This window comes from Ranitomeya imitator, chromosome 1, assembly GCF_032444005.1.
Source record: "Ranitomeya imitator isolate aRanImi1 chromosome 1, aRanImi1.pri, whole genome shotgun sequence".
NCBI lineage: Eukaryota > Metazoa > Chordata > Amphibia > Anura > Dendrobatidae > Ranitomeya > Ranitomeya imitator.
Window position 1 is genome coordinate 758,757,984 of NC_091282.1, and position 27,805 is coordinate 758,785,788.

General features: G+C 46.3%; 1 protein-coding gene across 1 annotated transcript in view; it reads right to left on the minus strand.

Annotated features, from left to right (window-relative positions):
• The window catches only part of NEMF (nuclear export mediator factor), a 138,342-nt gene that overhangs the window by 64,943 nt on the left and 45,594 nt on the right, over positions 1–27,805 (minus strand). The window contains exons 18-25 of the mRNA XM_069735209.1: positions 12,217–12,279; positions 11,740–11,852; positions 11,140–11,197; positions 11,001–11,059; positions 10,693–10,813; positions 7,478–7,733; positions 7,345–7,393; positions 7,211–7,257 (exon numbers count right to left, since the gene is read on the minus strand). Coding sequence (XP_069591310.1) covers positions 7,211–7,257; positions 7,345–7,393; positions 7,478–7,733; positions 10,693–10,813; positions 11,001–11,059; positions 11,140–11,197; positions 11,740–11,852; positions 12,217–12,279 — 766 coding nt within the window. The remainder of the gene's footprint in view (positions 1–7,210; positions 7,258–7,344; positions 7,394–7,477; positions 7,734–10,692; positions 10,814–11,000; positions 11,060–11,139; positions 11,198–11,739; positions 11,853–12,216; positions 12,280–27,805) is intronic.

A 27,805-nucleotide genomic window follows, 5' to 3' on the forward strand; every position in this document is an offset into this window, starting at 1 on the left:
GTGTACTCACAGTAAAATCCTTTTCTCCGAGCCATTCATTGGGGGACACAGACCGTGGGTGTATGCTGCTGCCAATAGGAGGCTGACACTAAGTGATACAAAAAAAGTTAGCTCCTCCCCTGCAGTATACACCCCCCTGCTGGCTCTCAGCTAACCAGTTCGGTGCAAAAGCAGTAGGAGATCAATAACAATATATGAGCGTATAGCATGTCATATTCTAAAAAAACAAGCATAAGCTAATAACAGGGTGGGATCTGTGTCCCCCAATGAATGGCTCGGAGAAAAGGATTTTACGGTGAGTACACAAAAATCCCTATTTCTCCTTCGCCTCATTGGGGGACACAGACCGTGGGACGTCCCAAAGCAGTCCCTGGGTGGGGACAACAATAGATCAGGCCCTGTGTAACCGCTACTTACAAGTGTGCCACCGCGGCCTGCAGAGTACGCCTGCCCAGACTCACATCTGTGGAAGTGTGGGAATTATAGTGCTTCAAGAATGCATGCGGACTGGACGAATCCGCAGGCTTGCAGGCGTGCCTTGCAGACGCCTGGTGCCTAGGACACTTGATAGACAGGGAGATACGCTGAAATCTAGCACGGAAGGACTCCTGGATGGTGAAAAGAATTCACCATGTTATCATGGTCGATGAAACGGCTAAACCCTTCCTGAAAATGTCAGGAAGCCTTCCTCTACTGTCAGGAAGCCCAAATAAAACGTCCAACCTTCAGAAGGACGCCGTCCTCAAGACGTACCTACTCAGAGCACTCACTTCGTCCAGAATATGGGGGATCTTATTCCATTTTGTGGACTGGAGCCAAAGGAGATGAGGGAAGAACTAAGCCCTCATAACAGTGGTAATACAGTACCACCTTGGTAACAAGGGATGGAGATGGCCTGAGGACAATCTTGCGTCGAAGGTAATAAGGGAAAAAAGTCTGAAAGAGCAGAGAAGCTAGCTCCGAAGACTCGTCAGAGTGAGAATATCGCAGAGGAGAACGGGACGACTTTCCCTGATAGTAAAGTCTGCCCGGATGAAAAAGGAGCCTACTGTAAGGCTCCTAGGAATAATAAGGTCCCAATGATCTAACGGTATGCGATAGGGAAGAACTACGTGTGAAAACTCCCTGTGAGAAAGTCCCTACTTGCAGTTGTGCTGCGATTAGGCGAGAAGATACTAGCTCCGCAAACAAAAAACGGACATGGTCAGTGCGGATCTCTGAGGATCACTGGGGCCCCTTTCTGCTTCCGAAAGGCTTTTGGAAGCAGTGGAAGGGGAGTTATGGAAACTGGTACCACGGCAGAACCAGAGCATGGAGAGCGATGGCTCTTGGATCTCGAGGCCGAACCACGAACTTGAGTACATTCGCCTTCAGTCTGGATGTCATCCCACCTACAACTGGAGAGCTCCAGTAAGGACAGATCTGATGGAAGACTTCGGGGTGAAGTTCCCACTGACTTGAGGCGGAACCCTGACGGCTGAATTTGTTTGCCGTTCAGAGTTCTACTTCTGGGATATATACTGCCGAGATCACTGAATAATAGACTTCGGCCCATCAGAGAAAGTGAGGTACCTCGGTTATGGCGCCTGACCGTGGGTACCTGCTAGATGACTGACGTAAGGCACCGCCGTGGCATTATCCAATTGAATTCGGATAGGGTGACCCGCCAGAAGGCAGTGGACCTGCTGTAAAAACTACCGTTCGGATCTCCAGAACAATGATGGGGAGAAGAAGACTGGCATTGGTAGTTACTAATAACCATTGAACCGGGAGAAAGGCCCTGGATGAAGAAGGAGCTCAGAGACTATTGTCTGAAAGTCTGTTTGACTTGCTGAAAACGAGCGGAGCGAAGGAAACCGCTTCCATTGTCGTCACCATTTTTCCTCAGAACTCTCTTAGCAAATCGAATGAAATGAGGGGGTGAGTAATCAAGTCCTCAGAACTCTCCTTGCGCGAGCTCCCTGTTGAAGGGCCATGACCTTGTCTCAAGGAAGAATTACCATCCTTCTAGAAGTGTGCAGGATCATCCTCAAAAAGGATATCTGCTGGGCTGGAAATGAGGAGAACTTGTCCAAGTGTAGCTGCCAGCCCAGGAGAGAAGGTATCGCAAGAGATATAGACGACTCAGCGTAGTCCTGGAAGGGCGGCTAGACAGACCAAACAGGGCAGGACGAGCACGCCTCTAGAGTGCAAGAGAAACATGACATCTACCATGACCCGTGCAAACATTCTGGGTGAGGAAGCAAGGCCGAAGGACAAGGTTGTGACTTGAAAATGCTACTGACGAATGGAAAGGCGAAGGAATTTTTGCAGAGGGCAAGCAACCCGAATGTCGATGGATGCTGGAAACTGCACCTTTTTCTGTTGAAGTAATGGCTGAGCGGAGGAACTCCATCCAAAGAAGGAGGACCATGTCAAAGGTTGTTAGAAGTTTGAGGTCCAGGGTCGATCTTACTTTTCGTTCCCCTGTTTGGAACCAAGATCCCTTAGATCTAGACTGTGCTGGACAATCCTTAGTCAGTCTCCCGCTCAAAGGATTTGATTGGCCAGTTGTTGCTGGTGTGAATCAGGGTAGTTAAGGTCTCCAGCCAGGAGACCATTACTCTAGCAATCCATGCGGCCGCTAGGGAGGATAGAGCGCTGGACCCGAAGCCGCAAGACGGAACGAACCAGATTTGCTATCTGACAGTCCGTGGTATTTTTAATTGATGACCCATCAGGTAGGGATACTGGTAGGTATACCACAGGAGATTCTACCCGGTTAATCTGCCCCATGGCAGAATGTGCGGCTGCATCCAGCAGGTCATAGTCTCTTGCCATCTCCTCTTTTCACGGTGCAGAGATGAAAATTAGGAACCCTCGATCCATCAACCTCTTAACAGGGAAGTGGACAGGAATTGTCCGCCTTCTTGCATCATCCACTAAATAGTGGTGATGCAGAGGGGGGAGCTCATATGCCAAAAAGGGTGCCTCTATATGTCCACAGAGTTCAGGTCTCCAGGTGGACAGGACAGGTTGTCTGGCGTTAGGCCTGGATGCAGAAGAGGAAACATGGAGACGACACTCCGTGTGCTCGTCTGTTGATGGTGTGGGGAGATCGGTGCCCTTTAAAGGACCCGTCGCCCTTAAAAAACAGGCCAGGCATGGCATCCCACGTAGAGGCTTCTGTCCAGTGAATCACTTATCCGAATTGAATGGCAAATGCTCTCGAGGGAGTTTAGTCTCTGAAGCTCTGGCAAGCTCAGGCAATATCCAATCCATAGTCAGAGCCTTGTCATCAAATCATTGGTGAGGGAGCAGGAAACGAAAAACTTCCGTTTTCTAGATACCTGTATGTTTCTAGATACCTGTATGTTTCTAGATGCCTGCACGTTTCTAGAATACTTGCGGCCCCTGCTAGCCGACGGCTCCCATGTAGGATAGGGACCCTGTATATTGGTCCTGCGAGCACTCCAAACACAGAGGGTACACAGAGGGATTCAATCTCTTGGTCAGAGAACCATGGATTGGTCAGTGAAGAAGTCCACTGAGGGGAACTGGAGGATAAAGCTGGGGTCGGCAGCGGAGGGCTCCTCGGACTGATCAAGCGCCTTTAAGACCAGGAAATACTGGTCATACGCCTTTAAGACCAGGGAATACTGGTCATGCGCCTTTAAGACTGGGGAATACTGGTCATGCGCCTTTGAGACCAGAGAATACTGGTCATGCACCTTTAAGACCAGAGAATACTGGTCATGCGCCTTTAAGACCAGAGAATACTGGTCATGCGCCTTTAAGACCAGGGAATACTGGTCCTGCACCTTTAAGACCAGGGAATACTGGTCATGCACCTTTAAGACCAGAGAATACTGGTCATGCACCTTTAAGACCAGGGAATACTGGTCATGCACCTTTAAGACCAGAGAATACTGGTCATGCACCTTTAAGACCAGAGAATACTGGTCGTGCACCTTTAAGACCAGAGAATACTGGTCGTGCACCTTTAAGACCAGAGAATACTGGTCGTGCACCTTTAAGACCAGAGAATACTGGTCGTGCACCTTTAAGACCAGAGAATACTGGTCGTGCACCTTTAAGACCAGAGAATACTGGTCGTGCACCTTTAATACCAGAGAATACTGGTCGTGCACCTTTAAGACCAGAGAATACTGGTCGTGCACCTTTAAGACCAGAGAATACTGGTCGTGCACCTTTAAGACCAGAGAATACTGGTCGTGCACCTTTAAGACCAGAGAATACTGGTCATGCACCTTTAAGACCAGAGAATACTGGTCATGCACCTTTAAGACCAGAGAAGAAAAAAAAAAAAATACTGTCACCCCAGTGTGAGCTGGCCGGGTGGACCAAGATGGCCACCGGGAGCTGCAGAGTTGATAAAATCTCGTAGAGAGCGAGAAGCGCCAATTTGGGGGGCGGAGCCACAGACACGATGTTGAATAGGCCCAAGCCGGGGCCTAAATTTCTTTAGCCGGCGGAAGTCACCAGTGGGTCGTTCCAGACAAGACTTCCAGGATACGGCCTACAAATCGGCCGAAGCCGGGGACTAAATTTTTGCAGCCATCCAGAGCGTTACCTCAGAGAGGTGGGCCACAGGGAAGTGGCTGAGGCTGCCTGTCAGCATGTGAATATCCCACTGAAGATGGATCCACTCACCAATGGTGCGCGTCCCGGCATGGAGCCGCCGCGGATGTGGGTTTCAGCGCTGTTCTGTGCAGCGTGGACGGTGCAGGGATAAGCCTCAATCCATCATCCGTTTACTAGGGAAATGGAGAGGAACCGTCCGCCTCCTTGTGCCATCCGCTTTCACAGTGGTGGGACAGTGGGGGCTGCTCGGACGCCATAGAGAGGGGCCTCTGTACATCCACGGAATTCAGTCCGGGTGGACAGGGCCAGTTGTCCGGCATTAGGCCTGGCTCCAGGAGAGGATACATGGAGGCGACACTCCATGTGGTCGCCTGCTGCTGGTGTGGGGAGATCGGGACCGTGAAAGGAACCGTCGCCCCTGAAGTGAGCTCAGGCATGGCTTCCCACGTCGCAGGAGAGGATACGGGGAGGTATACTCGCCGTGCTCGCCTGTTGATGGTTCGGGGGAGATCGGAACCTTGAAAGGAACCGTCGCCCCCTTCACTCCGTTAATTAAAAAATAAAAATTTACAGAAAAGTAAACAATAAAATAAAAACGTTGGGGTCTGAAACAGACCCATGTGCCTCCTACAGACACTAAGCAAGAACTGGTTAGCTGAGAGCCAGCAGGGGGGTGTATACTGCAGGGGAGGAGCTAACTTTTTTTGTATCACTTAGTGTCAGCCTCCTATTGGCAGCAGCATACACCCACGGTCTGTGTCCCCCAATGAGGCGAAGGAGAAATATCTGCGGGTTTTCTGCGGTTTCTGGTGCAGAACCGCTGCAGCAGGAAGTGCGTGGGCGGATTGTGGCTGTCCCCCCGTGCCCCAATCCCACCCCCCCATGCTCCGATGCCACCCCCCGTGCTCCGACGCCCCCCTCCCGTGCCCTCGTCTCCCCCTCTTATACTTACCGGGCCTCCCGGTGTCCGTCCGGCCGTCTTCTCCCTGGGCGCCGCCATCTTCCAAAATGGCGGGCGCATGCGCAGTGCGCCCGCCGAATCTGCCGGCCGGCAGATTCGTTCCAGGCACATTTTGATCACTGTGATAACCTCACAGTGATCAAAATAAAAAAAAGGTAAATGACCCCCCCCCCCCCCCTTTATCACCCCCATAGGTAGTAACAATAATAAAATAAAGAATTTATTTATTTTTTTTTTCCCCCACTACAGTTAGAACTAACCCTAGAAAACACACAGACTCTGCAGAGAAAACTGCATAAAAAACGCATCAAAAAACGCACCAAAAAACGCACCTGCGTTTTCTGCCAAGAGCTGCGGTTTTTAGTGCAGAAAAAACAGCAGGGAAATCAGGAACGTGTGAACATGGCCTTACTGTGTTTGTTATTTTTAAATAAAAAATGTGTGTTTTGTTTTATCTATAATAAAGGACTTTATTCTGGCTGTGTATTTACCATATAACTACAGGATTAGTAATGGATAGGTGTCTTATAGACGCTTCTCCATTACTAAGCCGTGGGCTTGATGTCACCTGACAATACAAAGGTAACATCAACCCCACAAATATGAAACCCACTTGCCACCGCTACAGCGCAAGTGGGAAGAGTCGGGCATAACGCCAGAACTGGCGAATCTAATAGATGTGCCTTTTCTGAGTGGCTGCGGGCTGCTTTTTTTAGGCTGGGGGGCCAATATCCATGGCCCCTTACCAGCCTGAGAATACCAGCTCCCAGCTTTAGCAAGGCTGGTTGTCAAAAATAGGGGGGACCCCATGCCGCTTTTTCAAATTATTTATTTAAATAATTTAAAAATCTGCCGTGGCGGCCCCTCTATTCTTGATAACCAGCCTTGTCGAAGCTGACAGTTGAGGGATGCAGCCCCCAGCTGCAAGTTTTGCCTGGCTGATAATTAAAGATACAGGAGAACCCACACCGGTTTTTTTTTAATTATTTATTTACAGCACAGGAGCCTGCTAATGAATAGACTCATCATCCGCTTCTGCTCTCGCTGTTATTAGCAGCAGCAGGTGTTAGATGATGGGAGCTGTAGTCCCATCCGCTGACACCAGTAACCAGAGGTAAACTTCATACAGCTGCAGGTGCACGCTTGTCTTTTGACAGTGTGGGAACCGCTGCTCTCTCAACGGCAGGGATGATTTCACCGCTGATCAGAAGCGGTGTTTGCCATGCTGTCATGCACATGACAGCGTGACAAACACCTGACAAACACCTGATGTGTAGCCGAACCCGAACAGTAACACAGACTTCCTGATGAAGTCCATGTTCAGTGTCCGTGCCCAAACAGTAGGTGTTTGGTACGGACGCCGAACTTTACTGTTCGGGATCGCCCATCTCTACTAGTAACAACAATATAGTAAAATAGCCTCAAAATCTGGAAATCTGAAATCTTGTAAGTCCATGATACAGTTCAGAAGGGGTGTCCTCTCCCTTTATCCAACTTTTTTATTTGGCCATACTGATGGACAGGATAAGAACAAGCAATGGTATACTGCCTTATATCTATTCTGACAAAGATGGTACCCATGAGGGAAGAGAAGATAAGCCCACCAACCAATGCTTCCCGGCCTGTTATATACACATTGATCTTGACAGCACAGGTATCCCTTACCGTCTTTCTTTAGCTGATAAATGTTTCCGACCAACAGACTTGTCATTCTAATAGGGGGAGGCAAGAGTTAAAATTAGTGAAACAAAAACTGATTAATTGTTGAATAGGCAGATACACCAATAATCAGATCTCACCCCCTCCTCTGCATCTCCATCGTGGGCTACAGCCACTTTGTTCTGTGTCCTACAAAGAATTACAATAGTTAGACCTGGGATTAGAGGGGGTCACATGTCCTGTGGGTGTTGATGAGACCCTATAAGAAGCTACCTCTTTGCCTGAAGATGGGACAAGTCTATTGCAGTATCAGGGTAGGCCACTTCCTCCTGTTCTTTGACTGTGGTGTTATTTTCTGTAGAATGTGAGCTCCCAGTGTCACTTTCTTCATCCGAGCTCCGCTCCTCTGAGGCATGTCCTTGATTATGGAGATCAACGATGTTCTCAGACTTAGGCTCATCACCATCCTTGTTGTTGTGAGCCTCGTCTTCATCTTCACTGCTGCTGTCAGTGTCTTCTTCAGGAGGGTCTGTAAGTCGAAGCACAATTGTGAGATTCTGCACTCGTGACTGTTCAGTGGTGAGTTTCTTAATAGGTGGATGGTTTTATAGACCAAATCTATATATATAATGGTCTAAGGGGTACTTCCGTCTGTCTGTCTGTCTGTCTTTCTGTCGGCAACTTCCGTCACGGAAATCCCGCGTCGCTGACGGGCACAGTCCGATTAGTCCCTACTTCCCTGCAGTCAGTGCCCGGCGCCCGCATACTCCCCTCCACTCACACAGGGTTAATGCCAGTGGTAACGAGCCGCGGGTATTGCACTCCGTTGACGCTGCTATTAACCCTGTGTGTCCCCAAATTTTTACTATTGATGCTGCCTATGCAGCATCAATAGTAAAAAGATGTAATGTTAAAAATAATAAAAAAACAAAAAACCTGCTATGCTCACCTTCCGTAGTCGGACAATGCGCTCGCGGCGGCCGCTAGCTTCCGTTCCCAGAGATGCTTTGCGAAATTACCCAGAAGACTTAGCGGTCTCGCGAGACCTCTAAGTCATCTGGGTAATTTCACAATGCATCCTGGGAACGGAAGATGGCGGCAGCCGCACGCATAGGGACAGCTTCGCTGGATCCCGGCAGGTGAGTATATAACTATTTTTTATTTTAATTATCTTTTTTTAACACGGATATGTGCCCACACTGCTATATACTACGTGTGCAGTGTTATATAGCGCGTGGGCTGCGTTATATACTACGTGTCCAGTGATATATACTATGTGGGCAGTGTTATATACCGCGTGGCTGCTATATTACTACGTGGCCAGTGTTAGATACTATGTGGGCTGTGTTATGTACTGCGTGGCCTGTGCTATATATTACGTTGCCACCGTTATATACTGCATGGCCTGTGTTATATACTACGTCGCCTGTGTTATATACTGCGTGGCTGCTATATACTGCATGGGCTGTGTTATATACTATTTGGGCTGTGTTATATACTGCGTGGCCACTGTTATATATTGCGTGGCCTGTATTAACGCATCGGGTATTCTACAATATGTATGTATGTACCGTATATACTCGAGTATAAGCCGAGATTTTCAGCCCAATTTTTGGGGCTGAAAGTCCCCCTCTCGGCTTATACTCGAGTCATACGCAGGGGTCGGCAGGGGAGGGGGAGCGGGGGCTGTGAAATTATACTTACCTACTCCTGGTGCGGTCCCTGCAGGTCCCTGGCTTCCCCGGCGCCGTCAGCAGCAGATTCTTCCTGTACTGAGCGGTCACATGATACCGCTCATTATAGCAATGAATATGCGGCTCCACCTCCCATAAAGGTGGAGCCGTATATTCATTACTGTAATGAGCGGTAACGGTGACCGCTCAGTACAGGATGAAGCTGTGGCGTCGGGGAAGTAGGGACTGCACAGCGCCAGGAGCAGGTGAGTATACGGGGAGGGGAGCGCTGCGCGATAGTCACCTTTCCTCGTTCCAGGCGTCGCTCTGTCTTCAGCAGTGACGCTCAGGTCAGAGGGCGCGGTGACATAGTTAGTGCGCGCCCTCTGATGAACGTCAGTCCTGAAGACAGAGCGACGCCCGGAACAAGGAGCAGGTAACTATTGAAAGTGCCGGGGGCCTGAGCGACGGAGAGGTGAGTATGTGATTTATTTATTTTTTATCGCAGCAACAGCAAATGGGGCAAGTGTCTGTATGGAGCATCTATGGGGCCATAACGTTTGTGCAGCACTATATGGGGCCATAACATTTGTGCAGCACTATATGGGGCCATAACATTTGTGCAGCACTATATGGGGCCATAACATTTGTGCAGCACTATATGGGGCCATAACATTTGTGCAGCACTATATGGGGCCATAACATTTGTGCAGCACTATATGGGGCCATAACATTTGTGCAGCACTATATGGGGCCATAACATTTGTGCAGCACTATATGGGGCCATAACATTTGTGCAGCACTATATGGGGCCATAACATTTGTGCAGCACTATATGGGGCCATAACATTTGTGCAGCACTATATGGGGCCATAACATTTGTGCAACACTATAAGGGGCCATAACGTTTGTGCAGCACTATATGGAGCCATAACATTTGTGCAGCACTATATGGGGCCATAACGTTTGTGCAGCACTATATGGGGCCATAACATTTGTGCAGCACTATATGGGGCAAGTGTCTGTATGGGGCGATAATTAACGTTTGTGGAGCATTACGGTATATGGAGCAAGTGTCTGTGTGGAGCATCTTATAGGGCCATAATCAAGGTTTGTGCAGCACTATATGGGACAAATGTCTTTATGGAATATCTTATGGGGCCATAATCAGCATTTGTGCATTATATTGGGCAAATATGTCTATGGAGCATCTTATGGGGCCATTATTAACCTTTATGCAGGATTATATGGGGCATATTTTAATATGGAGCATCTTATAGAGCCCATCATAAACTGTATGGAGCATGATATGGGGCTCCTGATTCAATATGGATATTCAAAAACACTTAACCTACTGATGTCTCAATTAATTTTACTTTTATTGGTATCTATTTTTACTTTTGACATTTACCGGGAGCTGCTGCATTTCCCACACTAGGCTTATACTCGAGTCATTAAGTTTTCCCAGTTTTTTGTGGCAAAATTAGGGGGGGGGGGTCGGCTTATACTCATGTCAGCTTATACTCGAGTATATACGGTATATATAGCAGCCACATAGTATATAGCACAGGCCACGTAGTATTTGTCTGCTATATACTACATGGCTCCTATACACTACGTGGCCTGTGCTATATACTATATGGCTGCTATATACATACATACATATTCTAGAATACCCGATGCGTTAGAATCGGGCCACCATCTAGTTTCTAATATTAGGTTATGACAGAGGTAAAGTGTAATACCATCTATCAGCACTAGATGGCGGCACACAATCCATTCATTATATTTGTTTTTATTTAATGACCGCCTCACCCAGCAGCTCATTCTCTTCTGCCGCCAGTTCTGTATTGCTGCTCGTCACACTTTCTAGATCCTCATCCTGTACTTTCACTTTGCGCTCTCCTTTGTGTCTCCAAACACAAGCCTCATCCACCTAAAAGAAAGAATTATGTCCGCAAGTAGCAGCATTATCACAAAATAGCCCAAATCTAAACCTATGAACTAGTTACATTTAACCCTCTGCTGGCCAGACAGCAATGTCATAGACCCGGGAGGTACACAACAAAAGGAACGAGAAGACAAATTAGACTGTGATGTAAATGAATCTCTGCTGTACAAACCTTGAAAAGAAACCCAAATCCCATCATCAAGTAAGAGGGTGGAAGGAAATTCTTTTTTCCTAAAATAAAGGTTCCAGTGTCACAAATTGCTGCAGCAATCACGGATTTAATGACTAAAGCATGAAGGCGACGTGCTCACCTCGGATCATGAAGCTTCCGGTGGTCAGGTACTCTCCTGTTGGAGCTGTTTTTGACACCTGAAAGGGACAGTATAAAAATGTAATTGGATAGATGATGTGTCGTCTCGTCATCCTTTTCAGAATTTGATGCTTAGATCTCATTCTCTGCACCCCCCGCAAAAAGAGTTGATTTTGTGGGGGTACAGCCAGGTGATCTCCCCATGGGAAAAGGACATGGCGGCCATTCTGGGAAATGGTCATCAGGACTCGAGCTGGTTTGAACAGAGTAGAGATACTGTAAGTGAATGCATTATCAGACCCCTGGTACAGCGGTCACATCGGTAGTCCGTGTCCTGTGAAACCACCCTCTACCTATCTGTATCCCCGGCTGCACTTCTGATAAGCTGGCCAACAGGAAATTCATCATTGCAGTGTAACGTGGGGCCAGGCCGGCTAATCAGAGCAGGTGTTGGTGATGTCGGCAGTTCACTGACCACAGACTACTAATGTGGCCACTGGACCCTTTATGATTTCTATATACCATATGAGGGAAAATGGACAGGGCTACCTATAGAGACAAAAGCTGATTAGGTTTACACAAGAGAACAGAAGTACAATACCTGATTGTGATGGACCCACCAGGCACTGGTAATAACCCGGGCATCCCATGCAGCACTATAGCACACAGCCATAGTACCCGCTTCAGTTAGGGTTCGGGGTGGCACCGGCTCACCTAGGAGAAAACGCAATAAGGAACAGATTGAAGGGAGTTGGTCTTTTTTCGTTGTGTTGCCGTCTATTTCTATACTCGCTTCTGGCTTCATGTAACACGACATTACATCATGAATCTGAAAGTCTGAATTCAAGTCAATCATAGGCTTGAGGCGGTGAAATCTTATGCTAGAAAGCTGCCAAATGTCCAAATAAGTGGAGGACACCCACTAATGCTCTACACTACACACTGAGGAAGTGAATATGGGGACAGATGATGTGTGGGGACCCCTAATCTGTCCTAAACACTACAACGTAAGGAATATGAATATAGATCATCTATAATAACTGGTCATAAAGGATGAAATCTCTGGGTAGTTTGGTACCTGTGGTATTCTTAATGACGCAACTGGTGGCCCCATGCAGATCAGCGTGCACGTAGAGGTCGCCTAGACATAGAAACAGCCAATGTTACACATATCTAGTACAAATATAGATTCAGCCTGAAAGTTCATATAGTCTGTTACTTGTTTCCAGAACTGCAGCACATTTATCCCACACTACAGAGCCCCACAGAAAAGGTCACATATACAGTGTGTTAAATAAGTATTTCACGTCACCAATGTTCTAAGGAAATATATTTGTAAAGATGCTATTGACATGAAATTCTCACCAGATGTTGGTAGCAACCCATCCAATCCTTACAGGCAAATAAATCAAACCATATATGTTCATAGATTAAGATATGTGTAATAATGACACAGGAAAAAATATTTAACACACGAAGAAGGAGAAGTGCAAAAAGCCATGGAATGTCACGACACCACCTCAACTCTATCAGTAATTAGAAAGTAACCCTGCCACTTCTTGACAAATAATATCAGCTGGCTCAACTGATGACCTATAAAATGCTTCCAGGAAGGTCAGGTTTACCGCTGTCTCTAACATCATGTCCTCCCTCTATCTGAAACTAAACCTGTCAAAAACTGAACTCCTCATGTTCTCTCCCTCTACTAACCTACCTTTGCCTGACACTGCCATCTCCGTGTGCGGTTACACCATTACTCCAAAGCCACATGCCCGCTGCCTTGGGGTCATCCTTGATTCTGACCTTTCATTCATCCCCCACATCCGATCACTGGCTCGCTCTTCTTACCTGCATCTCAAAAACATTTCTAGAATTCGCCCTTTTCTTACTTTTGACTTTGCAAAAACTTTTACTGTTTCACTTATTCATTCTCGTCTGGACTATTGCAACTCTCTACTAATCGGCCTCCCTCTTACCAAACTTTCCCCGCTCCAATCTGTCCTGAATGCTGCTGCCAGGATCATATTCCTCACCAACCGTTACACCGATGCCTCTACCTTGTGCCAGTCATTACACTGGCTACCCATCCACTCCAGAATCCAGTACAAAACTACTACCCTCATCCACAAAGCACTCCATGGCTCTGCACCACCCTACATCTCCTCTCTGGTCTCAGTCTACCACCCTACCCGTGCCCTCCTCTCCGCTAATGACCTCAGGTTAGCATCCTCAATAATCAGAACCTCCCACTCCCGTCTCCAAGACTTTACACGTGCTGCGCCGATTCTTTGGAATGCACTACCTAGGTTAATACGATTAATCCCCAATCCCCACAGTTTTAAGCGTACCCTAAAAACTCATTTGTTCAGACTGGCCTACCGCCTCAATGCATTAACCTAACGATCCCGGTGTGGCCTATTTAAAAAAAAAAAAAAAAATCAGGTTCCTCGCATTATGTTCTCATTCACTTTATGCATTAATAGCCCTCTGTGTCTGTACTGCTACATACTTAGGCAGTTAACTGGTTCATGCAGCTTTACATGAACACCCGAGCCTTACACTATGGCTGGTCCGAATAACTAAAGCAATTGTTAACATCCACCTCTCGTGTCTCCCCTTTTCCTCATAGTTTGTAAGCTTGCGAGCAGGGCCCTCATTCCTCCTGGTATCTGTTTTGAACTGTATTTCTGTTATGCTGTAATGTCTATTGTCTGTACAAGTCCCCTCTATAATTTGTAATGCGCTGCGGAATATGTTGGCGCTATATAAACAAAAATTATTATTATAGGTTCTCTAATCAGCCAAACTGTTTTCAGCTGTGCTAACATACTTGAACAAGGGTTTTCAAGGGTATTCTAACCATCCATTAGCCTTCTTACATAGTTAGCAAACACAAAGTACCATAAGAACACAGGAGTGATGGTTGTTGGAAATGGGCCTCCATATACCTATGAAGATATTGCTTTACAAACCAGACGTTTGCAGCTAGAATAGTCATTACCACATTAACAATGTATAGAGTGTATTTCTGAATCATTTAATGTTAGCTTCATTGGAAAAAACTGTGATTTTCTTTCAAAAATGAGGAAATTTCTAAGTGACCCTAAACTTTGGAACGGTAGTGTGTGTGTGTGTGTGTGTGTGTGTGTGTGTGTGTGTGTGTATATATATATATATACACACACACACACATATACATACACAGTACAGACCAAAAGTCTGGACACACCTCATTTAAAGATTTTTCTGTATTTTCATAACTATGAAAATTGTTTTAAAATTGTACATTCGCACAGAAGGCATCAAAAATATGAATTAACATATGTGGAATTATATACTTAACAAAAAAGTGTGAAGCAATTGAAATTATGTCTTATATTCTAGGTTCTTCAAAGTAGCCACCTTTTGCTTTGATGACTGCTTTGCACACTCTTGACATTCTCTTGATGAGCTTCAAGAGGTAGTCAACGGGAATGGTTTTCAATTCACAGGTGTGCCCGGTCAGGTTTAATAAGTGGGATTTCTTGCCTTATAAATGGGGTTGGGACCATCAGTTGTGTTGTGCAGAAGTCTGGTGGATACACAGCTGATAGTCCTACTGAATAGACTGTTAGAATTTGTATTATGGCAAGAAAAAAACAGCTAAATAAAGAAAAACGAGTGGCCATCATTACTTTAAGAAATTAAGGTCAGTCAGTCCGAAAAATTGGGCAAACTTTGAAAGTGTCCCCAAGTGCAGTGGCAAAAACCATCAAGCGCTACAAAGAAATTGGCTCACATGAGGACACATAGTATATTGCCCAGTCACGTAGTATATTGCCCAGTCACGTAGTATACAGCACAGAGCCACGTAGTATATTGCCCAGCCACGTAGTATATTACAGTCACGTTGTATATTGCCCAGCGACGTAGTATATTGCAGAGCAAAGTAGTATACAGCACAGAGCCACGTAGTATACAGCACAGAGCCACGTAGTATACTGCCCAGTCACGTAGTATATTGCCCAGACACGTATGTAACAGGTTAAAAAAAGAGTTAAAATAAAAAATAAACATATACTCACCTTCCGAGGGAGCCCTTGTAGTCCTGGCGCCTGTGTGCGGTGCACGTGGCAGCTTCCGGTCCCAGGGTTGGATGAGCGCAGGACCTGTGATGATGTCGCGGTCACATGACGGTGACGTCATGGAAGGTCCTTCTTGCATACCATCCTTGGCCCCGGAACCTGCCGCTTGCACTGCCGAGGAGAGGACAACGGCGGAGGGTGAGAATAACCTTTTTTTATTATTATTATTTGTAACATTAGATCTTTTTACTATTGATGCCGCATACGCATCATCAATAGTAAAAAGTTGATCGGTGATTACTGTAGCTAGAGATCTGGGAGTGTCAAGAGAAGAAATTTTTTCAACTGTTAATTATTAACAACTTATCAACAAATTATCAACTTAGTTGATAAATTGCTTCTCTTGACACTCCCAGATCTCTAACTACAGCAATCACCGAATACCCCTTCTCGAGCAGAGTCAAGGCACGGGATTTCTCTTCCATTTTAAGCTTCTTTCGACCCATTGTAGGAGATAATAAAAAACTGAGGGAGATAATAATAGACTGCCTAATAGCAAAACTGGCTGAGCTGCATATAACAACCAATCAGAGTGCAGCTTTCGCTTTACCAATGAAGTGAAAACTGAGCGTTAATTGGTTGATATTTGCAATAAAGCCAGCTTTAATATTAGACAGTTTTTTATCTCCCCCATTGTGTACACTTTTAAAAAGTGAAATTATGATGTGGATTTTATATGTAAAGTTTTTTTTTGCTGCGCAAGTGTAAAGAAATTTTTTGCAGACACTGTACATATACATATATACATATATTCATCTTCTTTCTGTCACGGACATTCATTGGTCGCGGCCTCTGTCTGTCATGGAAATCCAAGTCGCTGATTAGTCGCGGCAAAACAGCCACGACTCCCCGCAGTCAGTGCCCGGCGCCCGCATACTCCCCTCCAGTCACCGCTCACACAGGGTTAATGCCAGCGGTAACGGACCGCGTTATGCCGCGGGCAACGCACTCCGTAACCGCTGCTATTAATCCTGTGTGTCCCCAACTTTTTACTATTGATGTTGCCTATGCGGCATCAATAGTAAAAAAAATGTAATGTTAAAAATTAGTTTTGGGCAGCGGTGCTCAGGAAGGATATAATGGAACTAGAGAGAGTACAAAGGAGGGCAACAAAATTAAAAAAGGGGATGGGAGAACTACAATACCCAGATAGATTAGCGAAATTAGGATTATTTAGTCTAGAAAAAAAGACGACTGAGGGGCGATCTAATAACCATGTATAAGTATATAAGGGGACAATACAAATATCTTGCTGAGGATCTGTTTATACCAAGGAAGGTGACGAGCACAAGGGGGCATTCTTTGCGTCTGGAGGAGAGAAGGTTTTTCCACCAACATAGAAGAGGATTCTTTACTGTTAGGGCAGTGAGAATCTGGAATTGCTTGCCTGAGGAGGTGGTGATGGCGAACTCAGTCTGTAGAAGGACGTAGATCGGGGGATTTATTATGATGGAATATAGGCTGAACTGGATGGACAAATGTATTTTTTCGGCCTTACTAACTATGTTATTATGTTACTATGTTACTATGTTAAATAATAAAAAACCTGCTATTCTCACCCTCCGTAGTCCGCCGAACCGCTCGCGCCTGCCGCCATCTTCCGTTCCCGGCGATGCATTGCAAAATTACCCAGAAGACTTAGCGGTCTCGTGAGACCGCTAAGTCATCTGGGTAATTTCGCAATGCATCCTGGGAACGGAAGATGGCGGCAGCCACGCGTGTATCGCCGGAGCTTCGGTGGATCCTAGGGGTGAGTATATAACTATTCTTTATTTTAATTATTTTTTTTAACAGGGATATGTGCCCACACTGCTGTATACTACGTGGGCTGTGTTAGATACCGCGTGGCTGCTATATACTACATAGGCAGTGTTATATACTATGTGGGCAGTGTTATATACTACGTGGCTGTGCTATATACTACGTGGCCACTGTTATATACTGCGTGGGCAGTGTTATATACTACGTGGCTGCTATATACTGCATGGACAGTGTTATATACTACGTGGCTGCTATATACTGCGTGAGCTGTGCTATATATTACGTGGCCAGTGTTATATACTGTGTGGCCTGTGTTATATACTACGTCGCCTGTGTTATATACCGCGTGGCTGCCATATACTGCGTGGGCTGTGTTATATAGTACGTGGCTGTGTTATATACTGCGTGGCCACTGTTATATATTGTGTGGCCTGTATTAACGCATCGGGTATTCTACAATATTACGTGGCCTGTTGTGAATTCTGTGGCAGAGTTCACTCCTGTGGTCACAAGTGGTACTTCGGCTGATTCTCTCTGGGAGCTTCCGTTTGTGGAGGAAAGTGGTACTGCAGCTTCTGAGTTTCCTCCCTCAGGTGATCTGGTGAGGTCGTTAGCTGCTTCTCTACTTAACTCCACCTGATGCTTTGATCCATGCTTCCTGTCAATGTTCCAGTGTTGGACTTGTGTTTCTCTGGATCATTCCTGTGGCCTGCTGCTCTGCATAGCTAAGTGCTTCTTTGCTATTTGTTGCTATTTTTTCTGTCCAGCTTGTCTATTTGTTTTGCTGGAAGCTCTGGGACGCAAAGGGTGTACCTCCGTGCCGTTAGTTCGGTACGGAGGGTCTTTTTGCCCCCTTTGCGTGGTTTTCTTTAGGGTTTTGTGTAGACCGCAAAGTTATCTTTCCTATCCTCGTTCTGTCTAGAATATCGGGCCTCACTTTGCTGAATCTATTTCATCCCTACGTTTGTCTTTTCATCTTACTCACAGTCATTATATGTGGGGGGCTGCCTTTTCCTTTGGGGTATTTCTCTGAGGCAAGGTAGGCTTATTTTTCTATCTTCAGGCTAGTTAGTTTCTCAGGCTGTGCCGAGTTGCATAGGGAGCGTTAGGCGCAATCCACAGCTGCCTCTAGTTGTGTTTGGAGAGGATCAGGAATTGCGGTCTACAGAGTTTCCACGTCTCAGAGCTCGTTCTATTATTTTGGGTTATTGTCAGATCACTGTATGTGCTCTGATCGCTATGTACACTGTGTTACTGAATTGCCTATCATAACAGTACAGGAAGCCAAAAGTACTAATGATTCTCAATAGAGGGAAAAAAGAAGTTCTGAGACCATTTTTTTTCCTTTGCACTGTGATTTGTCTTTTTTTTCCCCTAGACATTTGGGTGGTTCAGGACACAGGTGTTACAATGGACATTAAAGGTCTGTCTTCATGTGTAGATCAGCTCACGGCAAGAGTTCAAGATATTCAAAATTTTGTGGTTCAGAATTCTTTGTTAGAACCGAGGATTCCTATTCCAGATTTGTTTTTTGGAGATAGAACTAAATTTTTGAGTTTCAAGAATAATTGTAAACTGTTTCTGGCTTTGAAACCTCGCTCCTCTGGTGACCCAGCGCAACAGGTTAGGATCGTCATTTCTTTTTTGCGTGGCGACCCTCAGGACTGGGCATTTTCTCTTGCGTCAGGAGATCCTGCATTGAGTGATATCGATGCGTTTTTCCTGGCGCTTGGATTGCTGTACGATGAGCCTAATTCAGTAGATCAGGCAGAAAAAAATTTGCTGGCTCTTTGTCAGGCTCAGGATGAGATAGAGCTATATTGCCAGAAATTTAGAAAATGGTCCGTGCTCACTCAATGGAATGAATCTGCGCTTGCAGCCATTTTCAGAAAGGGTCTCTCTGAAGCCATTAAGGATGTCATGGTGGGATTTCCTATGCCCGCTGGTTTGAATGAGTCTATGTCTTTGGCCATTCAGATCGGTCGACGCTTGCGTGAGCGTAAATCTGTGTACCATTTGGCGGTATTACCTGAGATTAAACCTGAACCTATGCAGTGCGATAGGACTATGACCAGAGTTGAACGGCAAGAACACAGACGTCTGAATGGGCTGTGTTTCTACTGTGGTGATTCCACTCATGCCATCTCTGATTGTCCTAAGCGCACTAAGCGGTTCGCTAGGTCTGCCGCCATTGGTACTGTACAGTCAAAATTTCTTCTGTCCGTTACCTTGATAAGCTCCTTGTCGTCGTATTCTGTCATGGCGTTTGTGGATTCAGGCGCTGCCCTGAATTTGATGGACTTGGATTATGCTAAACGTTGTGGGTTTTTATTGGAGCCCTTGCAGTGTCCTATTCCATTGAGAGGAATTGATGCTACACCTTTGGCCAAGAATATGCCTCAATACTGGACCCAGCTGACCATGTGCATGGCTCCTGCACATCAGGAGGTTATTCGCTTTCTGGTGTTGCATAATCTGCATGATGTGGTCGTGTTGGGGTTGCCATGGCTACAAGCCCATAATCCAGTATTGGATTGGAATTCCATGTTGGTGTCCAGCTGGGGTTGTCAGGGGGTACATGGTGATGTCCCATTTCTGTCAATTTCGTCATCCACCCCTTCTGAGGTTCCAGAGTTCTTGTCTGATTACCGGGATGTATTTGATGAGCCCAAGTCCGATGCCCTGCCTCCGCATAGGGATTGTGATTGTGCTATCAATTTGATTCCTGGTAGTAAATTCCCAAAAGGTCGACTGTTTAATTTATCCGTGCCTGAGCACACCGCTATGCGCAGTTATGTGAAGGAATCCCTGGAGAAGGGGCATATTCGCCCGTCATCGTCGCCATTAGGAGCAGGGTTCTTTTTTGTAGCCAAGAAGGATGGTTCGCTGAGACCGTGTATAGATTACCGCCTTCTTAATAAGATCACTGTTAAATTTCAGTACCCCTTGCCATTGTTATCTGATTTGTTTGCTCGGATTAAGGGGGCTAGTTGGTTCACTAAGATAGATCTTCGTGGTGCGTATAATCTGGTGAGAATCAGGCAAGGCGATGAATGGAAAACTGCATTTAATACGCCCGAAGGTCATTTTGAGTATCTAGTGATGCCGTTCGGACTTGCCAATGCTCCATCAGTGTTTCAATCCTTTATGCATGACATCTTCCGTGAGTACCTGGATAAATTCCTGATTGTGTACTTGGATGACATTTTGATCTTCTCGGATGATTGGGAGTCTCATGTGAAGCAGGTCAGAACGGTTTTTCAGGTCCTGCGTGCTAATTCTTTGTTTGTGAAGGGATCAAAGTGTCTCTTTGGTGTGCAGAAGGTTTAATTTTTGGGGTTCATCTTTTCCCCTTCTACTATCGAGATGGATCCGGTTAAGGTCCAAGCCATCCATGATTGGACTCAGCCGACATCTCTGAAAAGTCTGCAAAAGTTCCTGGGCTTTGCTAATTTTTATCGTCGCTTCATCTGCAATTTTTCTAGTGTTGCCAAACCATTGACCGATTTGACCAAGAAGGGTGCTGATTTGGTCAATTGGTCTTCTGCTGCTGTGGAAGCTTTTCAAGAGTTGAAGCGTCGATTTTCTTCTGCCCCTGTGTTGTGTCAACCAGATGTTTCTCTTCCGTTCCAGGTCGAGGTTGATGCTTCTGAGATTGGAGCAGGGGCTGTTTTGTCACAGAGAGGTTCTGGCTGCTCAGTGATGAAACCATGCGCTTTCTTTTCCAGGAAGTTTTCGCCTGCTGAGCGAAATTATGATGTGGGCAACCGAGAGTTGCTGGCCATGAAGTGGGCATTCGAGGAGTGGCGTCATTGGCTTGAAGGAGCTAAGCATCGCGTGGTGGTATTGACTGATCATAAGAATTTGACTTATCTCGAGTCTGCCAAGCGCTTGAATCCTAGACAAGCTCGTTGGTCGTTGTTTTTTGCCCGTTTTGACTTTGTGATTTCGTACCTTTCGGGCTCTAAAAATGTGAAGGCGGATGCTCTGTCTAGGAGTTTTGTGCCCGACTCTCCGGGTTTATCTGAGCCGGCGGGTATCCTCAAGGAAGGAGTAATTGTGTCTGCCATCTCCCCTGATTTGCGGCGGGTGCTGCAAAAATTTCAGGCTAATAAACCTGATCGTTGCCCAGCGGAGAAACTGTTTGTCCCTGATAGGTGGACGAATAGAGTTATCTCTGAACTTCATTGTACGGTGTTGGCTGGTCATCCTGGAATCTTTGGTACCAGAGAGTTAGTGGCTAGATCCTTTTGGTGGCCCTCTCTGTCGCGGGATGTGCGTACTTTTGTGCAGTCCTGTGGGATTTGTGCTCGGGCTAAGCCCTGCTGTTCTCGTGCCAGTGGGTTGCTTTTGCCCTTGCCGGTCCCGAAGAGGCCTTGGACACATATCTCTATGGATTTTATTTCTGACCTTCCCGTTTCTCAAAAGATGTCAGTCATTTGGGTGGTCTGTGATCGCTTTTCTAAGATGGTCCATCTGGTACCCTTGTCTAAATTGCCTTCCTCCTCTGATTTGGTGCCTTTGTTCTTCCAGCATGTGGTTTGTTTGCATGGCATTCCAGAGAATATTGTTTCTGACAGAGGTTCCCAGTTTGTTTCGAGGTTTTGTCGAGCCTTTTGTGGTAGGATGGGCATTGACTTGTCTTTTTCCTCGGCTTTCCATCCTCAGACTAATGGCCAGACCGAACGAACCAATCAGACCTTGGAAACATATCTGAGATGCTTTGTTTCTGCTGATCAGGATGACTGGGTGTCCTTTTTGCCTTTGGCTGAGTTCGCCCTTAATAATCGGGCCAGCTCGGCTACCTTGGTTTCGCCATTTTTCTGCAATTCTGGGTTCCATCCTCGTTTCTCTTCAAGACAGGTTGAGTCTTCGGACTGTCCTGGTGTGGATACTGTGGTGGACAGGTTGCAGCAGATTTGGACTCAGGTAGTGGACAATTTGACCTTGTCCCAGGAGAAGGCTCAACTTTTCGCTAATCGCAGACGCCGTGTGGGTCCCCGACTTCGTGTTGGGGATCTGGTTTGGTTATCTTCTCGTCATATTCCTATGAAGGTTTCCTCTCCTAAGTTTAAACCTCGTTTTATTGGTCCATATAGGATTTCTGAGGTTCTTAATCCTGTGTCTTTTCGTCTGACCCTTCCAGATTCTTTTTCCATACATAACGTATTCCATAGGTCATTGTTGCGGAGATACGTGGCACCTATGGTCCCATCTGTTGAGCCTCCTGCCCCGGTTTTGGTGGAGGGGGAATTGGAGTATATTGTGGAGAAGATTTTGGATTCTTGTGTTTCAAGACGGAAACTCCAGTATCTGGTTAAATGGAAGGGTTATGCTCAGGAAGATAATTCCTGGGTTTTTGCCTCTGATGTCCATGCTCCCGATCTTGTTCGTGCCTTTCATGTGGCTCATCCTGGTCGGCCTGGGGGCTCTGGTGAGGGTTCGGTGACCCCTCCTCAAGGGGGGGGTACTGTTGTGAATTCTGTGGCAGAGTTCACTCCTGTGGTCACAAGTGGTACTTCGGCTGATTCTCTCTGGGAGCTTCCGTTTGTGGAGGAAAGTGGTACTGCAGCTTCTGAGTTTCCTCCCTCAGGTGATCTGGTGAGGTCGTTAGCTGCTTCTCTACTTAACTCCACCTGATGCTTTGATCCATGCTTCCTGTCAATGTTCCAGTGTTGGACTTGTGTTTCTCTGGATCATTCCTGTGGCCTGCTGCTCTGCATAGCTAAGTGCTTCTTTGCTATTTGTTGCTATTTTTTCTGTCCAGCTTGTCTATTTGTTTTGCTGGAAGCTCTGGGACGCAAAGGGTGTACCTCCGTGCCGTTAGTTCGGTACGGGGGGTCTTTTTGCCCCCTTTGCGTGGTTTTCTTTAGGGTTTTGTGTAGACCGCAAAGTTATCTTTCCTATCCTCGTTCTGTCTAGAATATCGGGCCTCACTTTGCTGAATCTATTTCATCCCTACGTTTGTCTTTTCATCTTACTCACAGTCATTATATGTGGGGGGCTGCCTTTTCCTTTGGGGTATTTCTCTGAGGCAAGGTAAGCTTATTTTTCTATCTTCAGGCTAGTTAGTTTCTCAGGCTGTGCCGAGTTGCATAGGGAGCGTTAGGCGCAATCCACAGCTGCCTCTAGTTGTGTTTGGAGAGGATCAGGAATTGCGGTCTACAGAGTTTCCACGTCTCGGAGCTCGTTCTATTATTTTGGGTTATTGTCAGATCACTGTATGTGCTCTGATCGCTATGTACATTGTGTTACTGAATTGCCTATCGTAACAGTGGCCACTGTTATATACTGCATGGCCTGTGTTATATACTACGTCGCCTGTGTTATATACTGCGTGGCTGCTACATACTGCATGGGCTGTTATATACTATTTGGGCTGTGTTATATACTGCGTGGCCGCTGTTATATATTGCGTGGCCTGTATTAACGCATCAGGTATTCTACAATATGTATGTATGTATATAGCAGCCACATAGTATATAGCACAGGCTACGTAGTATTTGTCTGCTATATACATAATAATCTTTATTTTTTTTTTATATAGCGCTAACATATTACGCAGCGCTTTACAGTTTGCACACATTATCATCGCTGTCCCCGATGGGGCTCACAATCTAAATTCCCTATCAGTATGTCTTTGGAATGTGGGAGGAAACCGGAGTGCCCGGAGGAAACCCACGCAAACACGGAGAGAACATACAAACTCTTTGCAGATGTTGTCCAAGGTGGGATTAGAACCCAGGACCCCAGTGCTGCAAGGCTGCTGTGCTAACCACTGCGCACATGGCTCTTATATACTACGTGGCCTGTGCTATATACTATGTGGCTGCTATATACATACATAAATACATATTCTAGAATACCCGATGCGTTAGAACCGGGCCACCATCTAGTATATGTATGTATGTATGTATGTATGTATGTATGTATGTATGTATATATATCACACAACATAATTTATGGCTATCTATGGTGATTTCTTTATCACTTCATTGGGGCACACAGGTAACCATGGGTGCATGTTGCTGTCGCTAGGAGGCTGACACCATTGTTTTTTTTTCATTTTTTAACATAAAAAGTATTAACGATAGCAACCATAAAAAAAAAATCTTACAAATGCTGTAATAATTATCATGAATGTCGACCGACAATAATCATCAATTCCAGGAGCCAAATTGCTATCACCTCTGACCTCTGAAGATAAACTGGCCATAGAAACATGATTTTCTGACTCCAACATCTGGCTAGACTGGATAAGATACACTGCCAGCAGTGCAAATCGCTCTTCATGCATAGCCTGTTCCACTGCCCAACCTCATTTAGGCACAGTACCCTTCCCAATAGATCCAAGGATAGACGAGGAGGGATTTACATCTATACATGATCAACCACCCAGGTAACTCACAAAGATTCCAAGCTGTATCCCACCTATACCCACCTTACCAACATAAGGAACCAATTGGCCATGGGATCACCCCCTATCAAGGGAATTACACCTGCTTTAAACGTGATGCTCCTGGGGTGTATGTAGATAATTTACCATCTGACTATTGCAATCATGTCATCCAGGCAGGAAGCCCATTCAATGACTCCTTGTTGGTTGCCCAGATTTACCAATTATCTGATGTGTACTGGCTACTGTGGTGACATGAAAATTAGACTTTACGCACCCTGGAAAGGACAATACACCATGGTAAAAAGCCCTTATGCCCTTCCATATATTTGATCTGCCCAGTTGGGACCAAGTACTCCTGAATGACCAACTACCACAAAAAGTGAAAAGGGAATTACAAGGTTCCTTTGACCCCCATGTCTACATAGATGCCCTAGGGGTCCCACAGAGAGTACATGATGAATTCAAGGCCAGAAATGAGGTAGCATCTGGATCATCCCCATGATAGGGGAGAACAAAAAAGTAAGGTGGTATACTATAATCAACAATGGGTTGTGATTTTCACTAGAAAAGCTATAAAGGAACTTGCTGATGACACTTGATATGATCCTGGAAGAAAAAAGGGGAGTCTACAAGAGGACAGGCACTAGCTGTTGTACTTACATACCCAACAACTAGGCGTTCAAAGCCTTATTGACTTATCAGAAGAACTAGCCTAAAACTCAGGGGGTAAAGGATCAATGAGACCCCTGGTTTGGGTGGTGGGATGAAAGGCAAAGAGCTCTCACAAAATAGGGATTTTTGTGTATTCATCGTAAAATCCTTTTCTCTGAGCCATTCATTGCAGGACACAGACCGTGGGTGTATGCTGCTGCCACTAGGAGACTGACACTAAGTGATACAAAGAAAGTTAGCTCCTCCCCTGCAGTATACACCCTCCTGCTGGCTCTCAGCTAACCAGTTCGGTGCAAAAGCAGTAGGAGATCAATATCAATATATGAGCGTATAGCATGTTACATTATATATGAGAGTATAGCATGTCAAATTCTAAAACAAGCACAAGCTAATAATAGGGTGGGAGCTGTCCCCCCCATTGAATGGCTCAGAGAAAAGGATTTTACAGTGAGTACACAAAAATCCCTATTTCTCCTTCGCCTCATTGGGAGACACAGACCGTGGGACGTCCCAAAGCAGTCCTTGGGTGGGGACAACATCAGATCAGGCCTTGTGAAACTGCTACTTACAAGTGCGCCACCGCGGCCTGCAGAGTCCGCCTGCCTAGACTCACATCTGTGAAGGTCTGGGAATTATAGTGCTTCAAGAATGCATGCGGACTGGAAGAACCCGCAAGCTTGCAGGCGTGCTTTGCCGACGCCTGGTGCCTAGAACCCAAGAAACCTCGAAAGACAGGGAGATAGGCGGACATCTAACACGGAAGGACTCCTGGATGGTGTAACGAATCAACCAGGCTAGCATGGCCGATGAAACGGCGAAACCCTTCCTGTAACCTTCAGGAAGCCATCCTCTTACCTTGAGGTAGTCCAAATAAAGTGTCCAGCCTTCTGAAGGATGCCATACTCGAGACGTACCTACTCAGAGCACTCACCTCGTCCAGAATATGGGGAACCCATTACGTTTTGTTGACTTGTGCCGAAAGAAAATGAGGCAAGAACGATGCCCTCATAACTGTGGGAATACAATAACACCTTGGTAACAAGGGATGGGGGTAGCCTGAGGGCAACCTTGCCTTGATGGTAATAAGGGAAAAAAAGTCTGAAAGAATGGAGCGGCTAGCTCCGAAAACTAGTCAGGATGAAGAGATCGCAGAGAAAAAAGGGCGACCTTCCCTGATAGTAAAGTCTGTCCGGATCAAAAGGAGTCTACTGTAAGACTCCCAGGACCACTAAGGTCCCAAAGATCTAACGGTATGCGATAGGGAAAAACCACATATGAAGACTCCCTGTGAGGAAGTCCATATTTGCAGTTTTGTTGCAATAAGACGGAAAAATACTAGTTCCGCAAACGAGAAAACCTGACATGGTCAGTGCGGATCTCCCAGGATCACTGGGGCCCTTCCTGCTTCCAAAAAGATCTCGGAAGTAGTGGAAGAGGGGTTATGGAAACTGGTACCATGGAAGAACCAGAGCATGCACTGCGATGGCATTTGGATCTGGAGGCCGAACCATGAACGTAGAGTACATTGGCGTTCAGTCTGGACACCATCTGACCTACATCTGGAGTGCTCAAGAGAAGACAGATTTGATGGAGGACTTCCGGGTGAAGTTCCCACTCACATGAGGCGGGACCCTGACGGCGTCTAACTCCCAGAGTTCTACTCCTGAGGTGTGTAGTGCCGAGATCACAGAATGATGGTGGCCCAACAGAGAATGTGAGGTACCTCGGCCATGACGCCTGACCGTGGATACCTGCTTGGTGACTGACGTATGACAAAGATGTAGGATTGTCCGATTGAATCGGATGGGGTGACCCGCCAGAAGGCAGTGGACCTGCTGTAGAACTAGCCGTACCGTTCGGATCCCCAGAATAGTGTTCAGGAGAAGAGGACTGGCATCGGTAGTCATTAATAACCAATGAACCGGGTGAAAGGATCTCTCCTGGATGAGGAAGGAGCTCAGAGACTACCCTTTGAAAGCCTGTTTGACCTGCAGAAAATGAGAGGAGCGAAGGAAACCACTTCCATTGTCGTCACCAAATTTCCTCAGAACCCTCCTACCAAATCGAATGGAATGAGGGGGATGAGTGAACAAGTGCCCGAGCTCCCTGTTGAAGGGCCACGGCCTTGTCTCAAGGGAGACTCACCAACCTTCTGGAAGATTCCAGGATCATCCTCAAAAAGGATATCTGCTGGGCTGGAAATGAGGAAAAACTTGTCTAAGTTTAGCTGCCAGTCCAGGAGAGAGAGGGTATCGCAAGAGATATCGACGACTCAGCGCAGGGCTGGAAGAGCGGCTAGAAAGTCGACCAGATAGGGAAGGACTACCACGCCTCTAGGGTGCAAGAGGAACATGACAGCCGCCATAACCCTCTGGGTGCGGTAGCAAGGCCGAAGGACAAGGTCGTGATTTGAAAATGCTGTTTGCGAAAGGGAAAGCGAAGGAATTTTTGTAGAGGGGAAAACATAGGAATGTGAAGGTAAGCATCCCGAATGTCTGTGCATGCCACAAACTCCACCTTTTTTCATTGAAGTAATGGCTGAGCGGAGGAACTCTATCCGAAGAAGGGGGACCTTGTCAAGCTTGGTAGAAGTTTGAGGTTCAGGGACGGTCTTACTTTTCAGTCCCCTTTTTGGAACCAAGATCCCTTAGATCTAGACCGTCCTGGACAACTGATCCACTACTGGTTGGGTCTATAGGAAACATGCGATC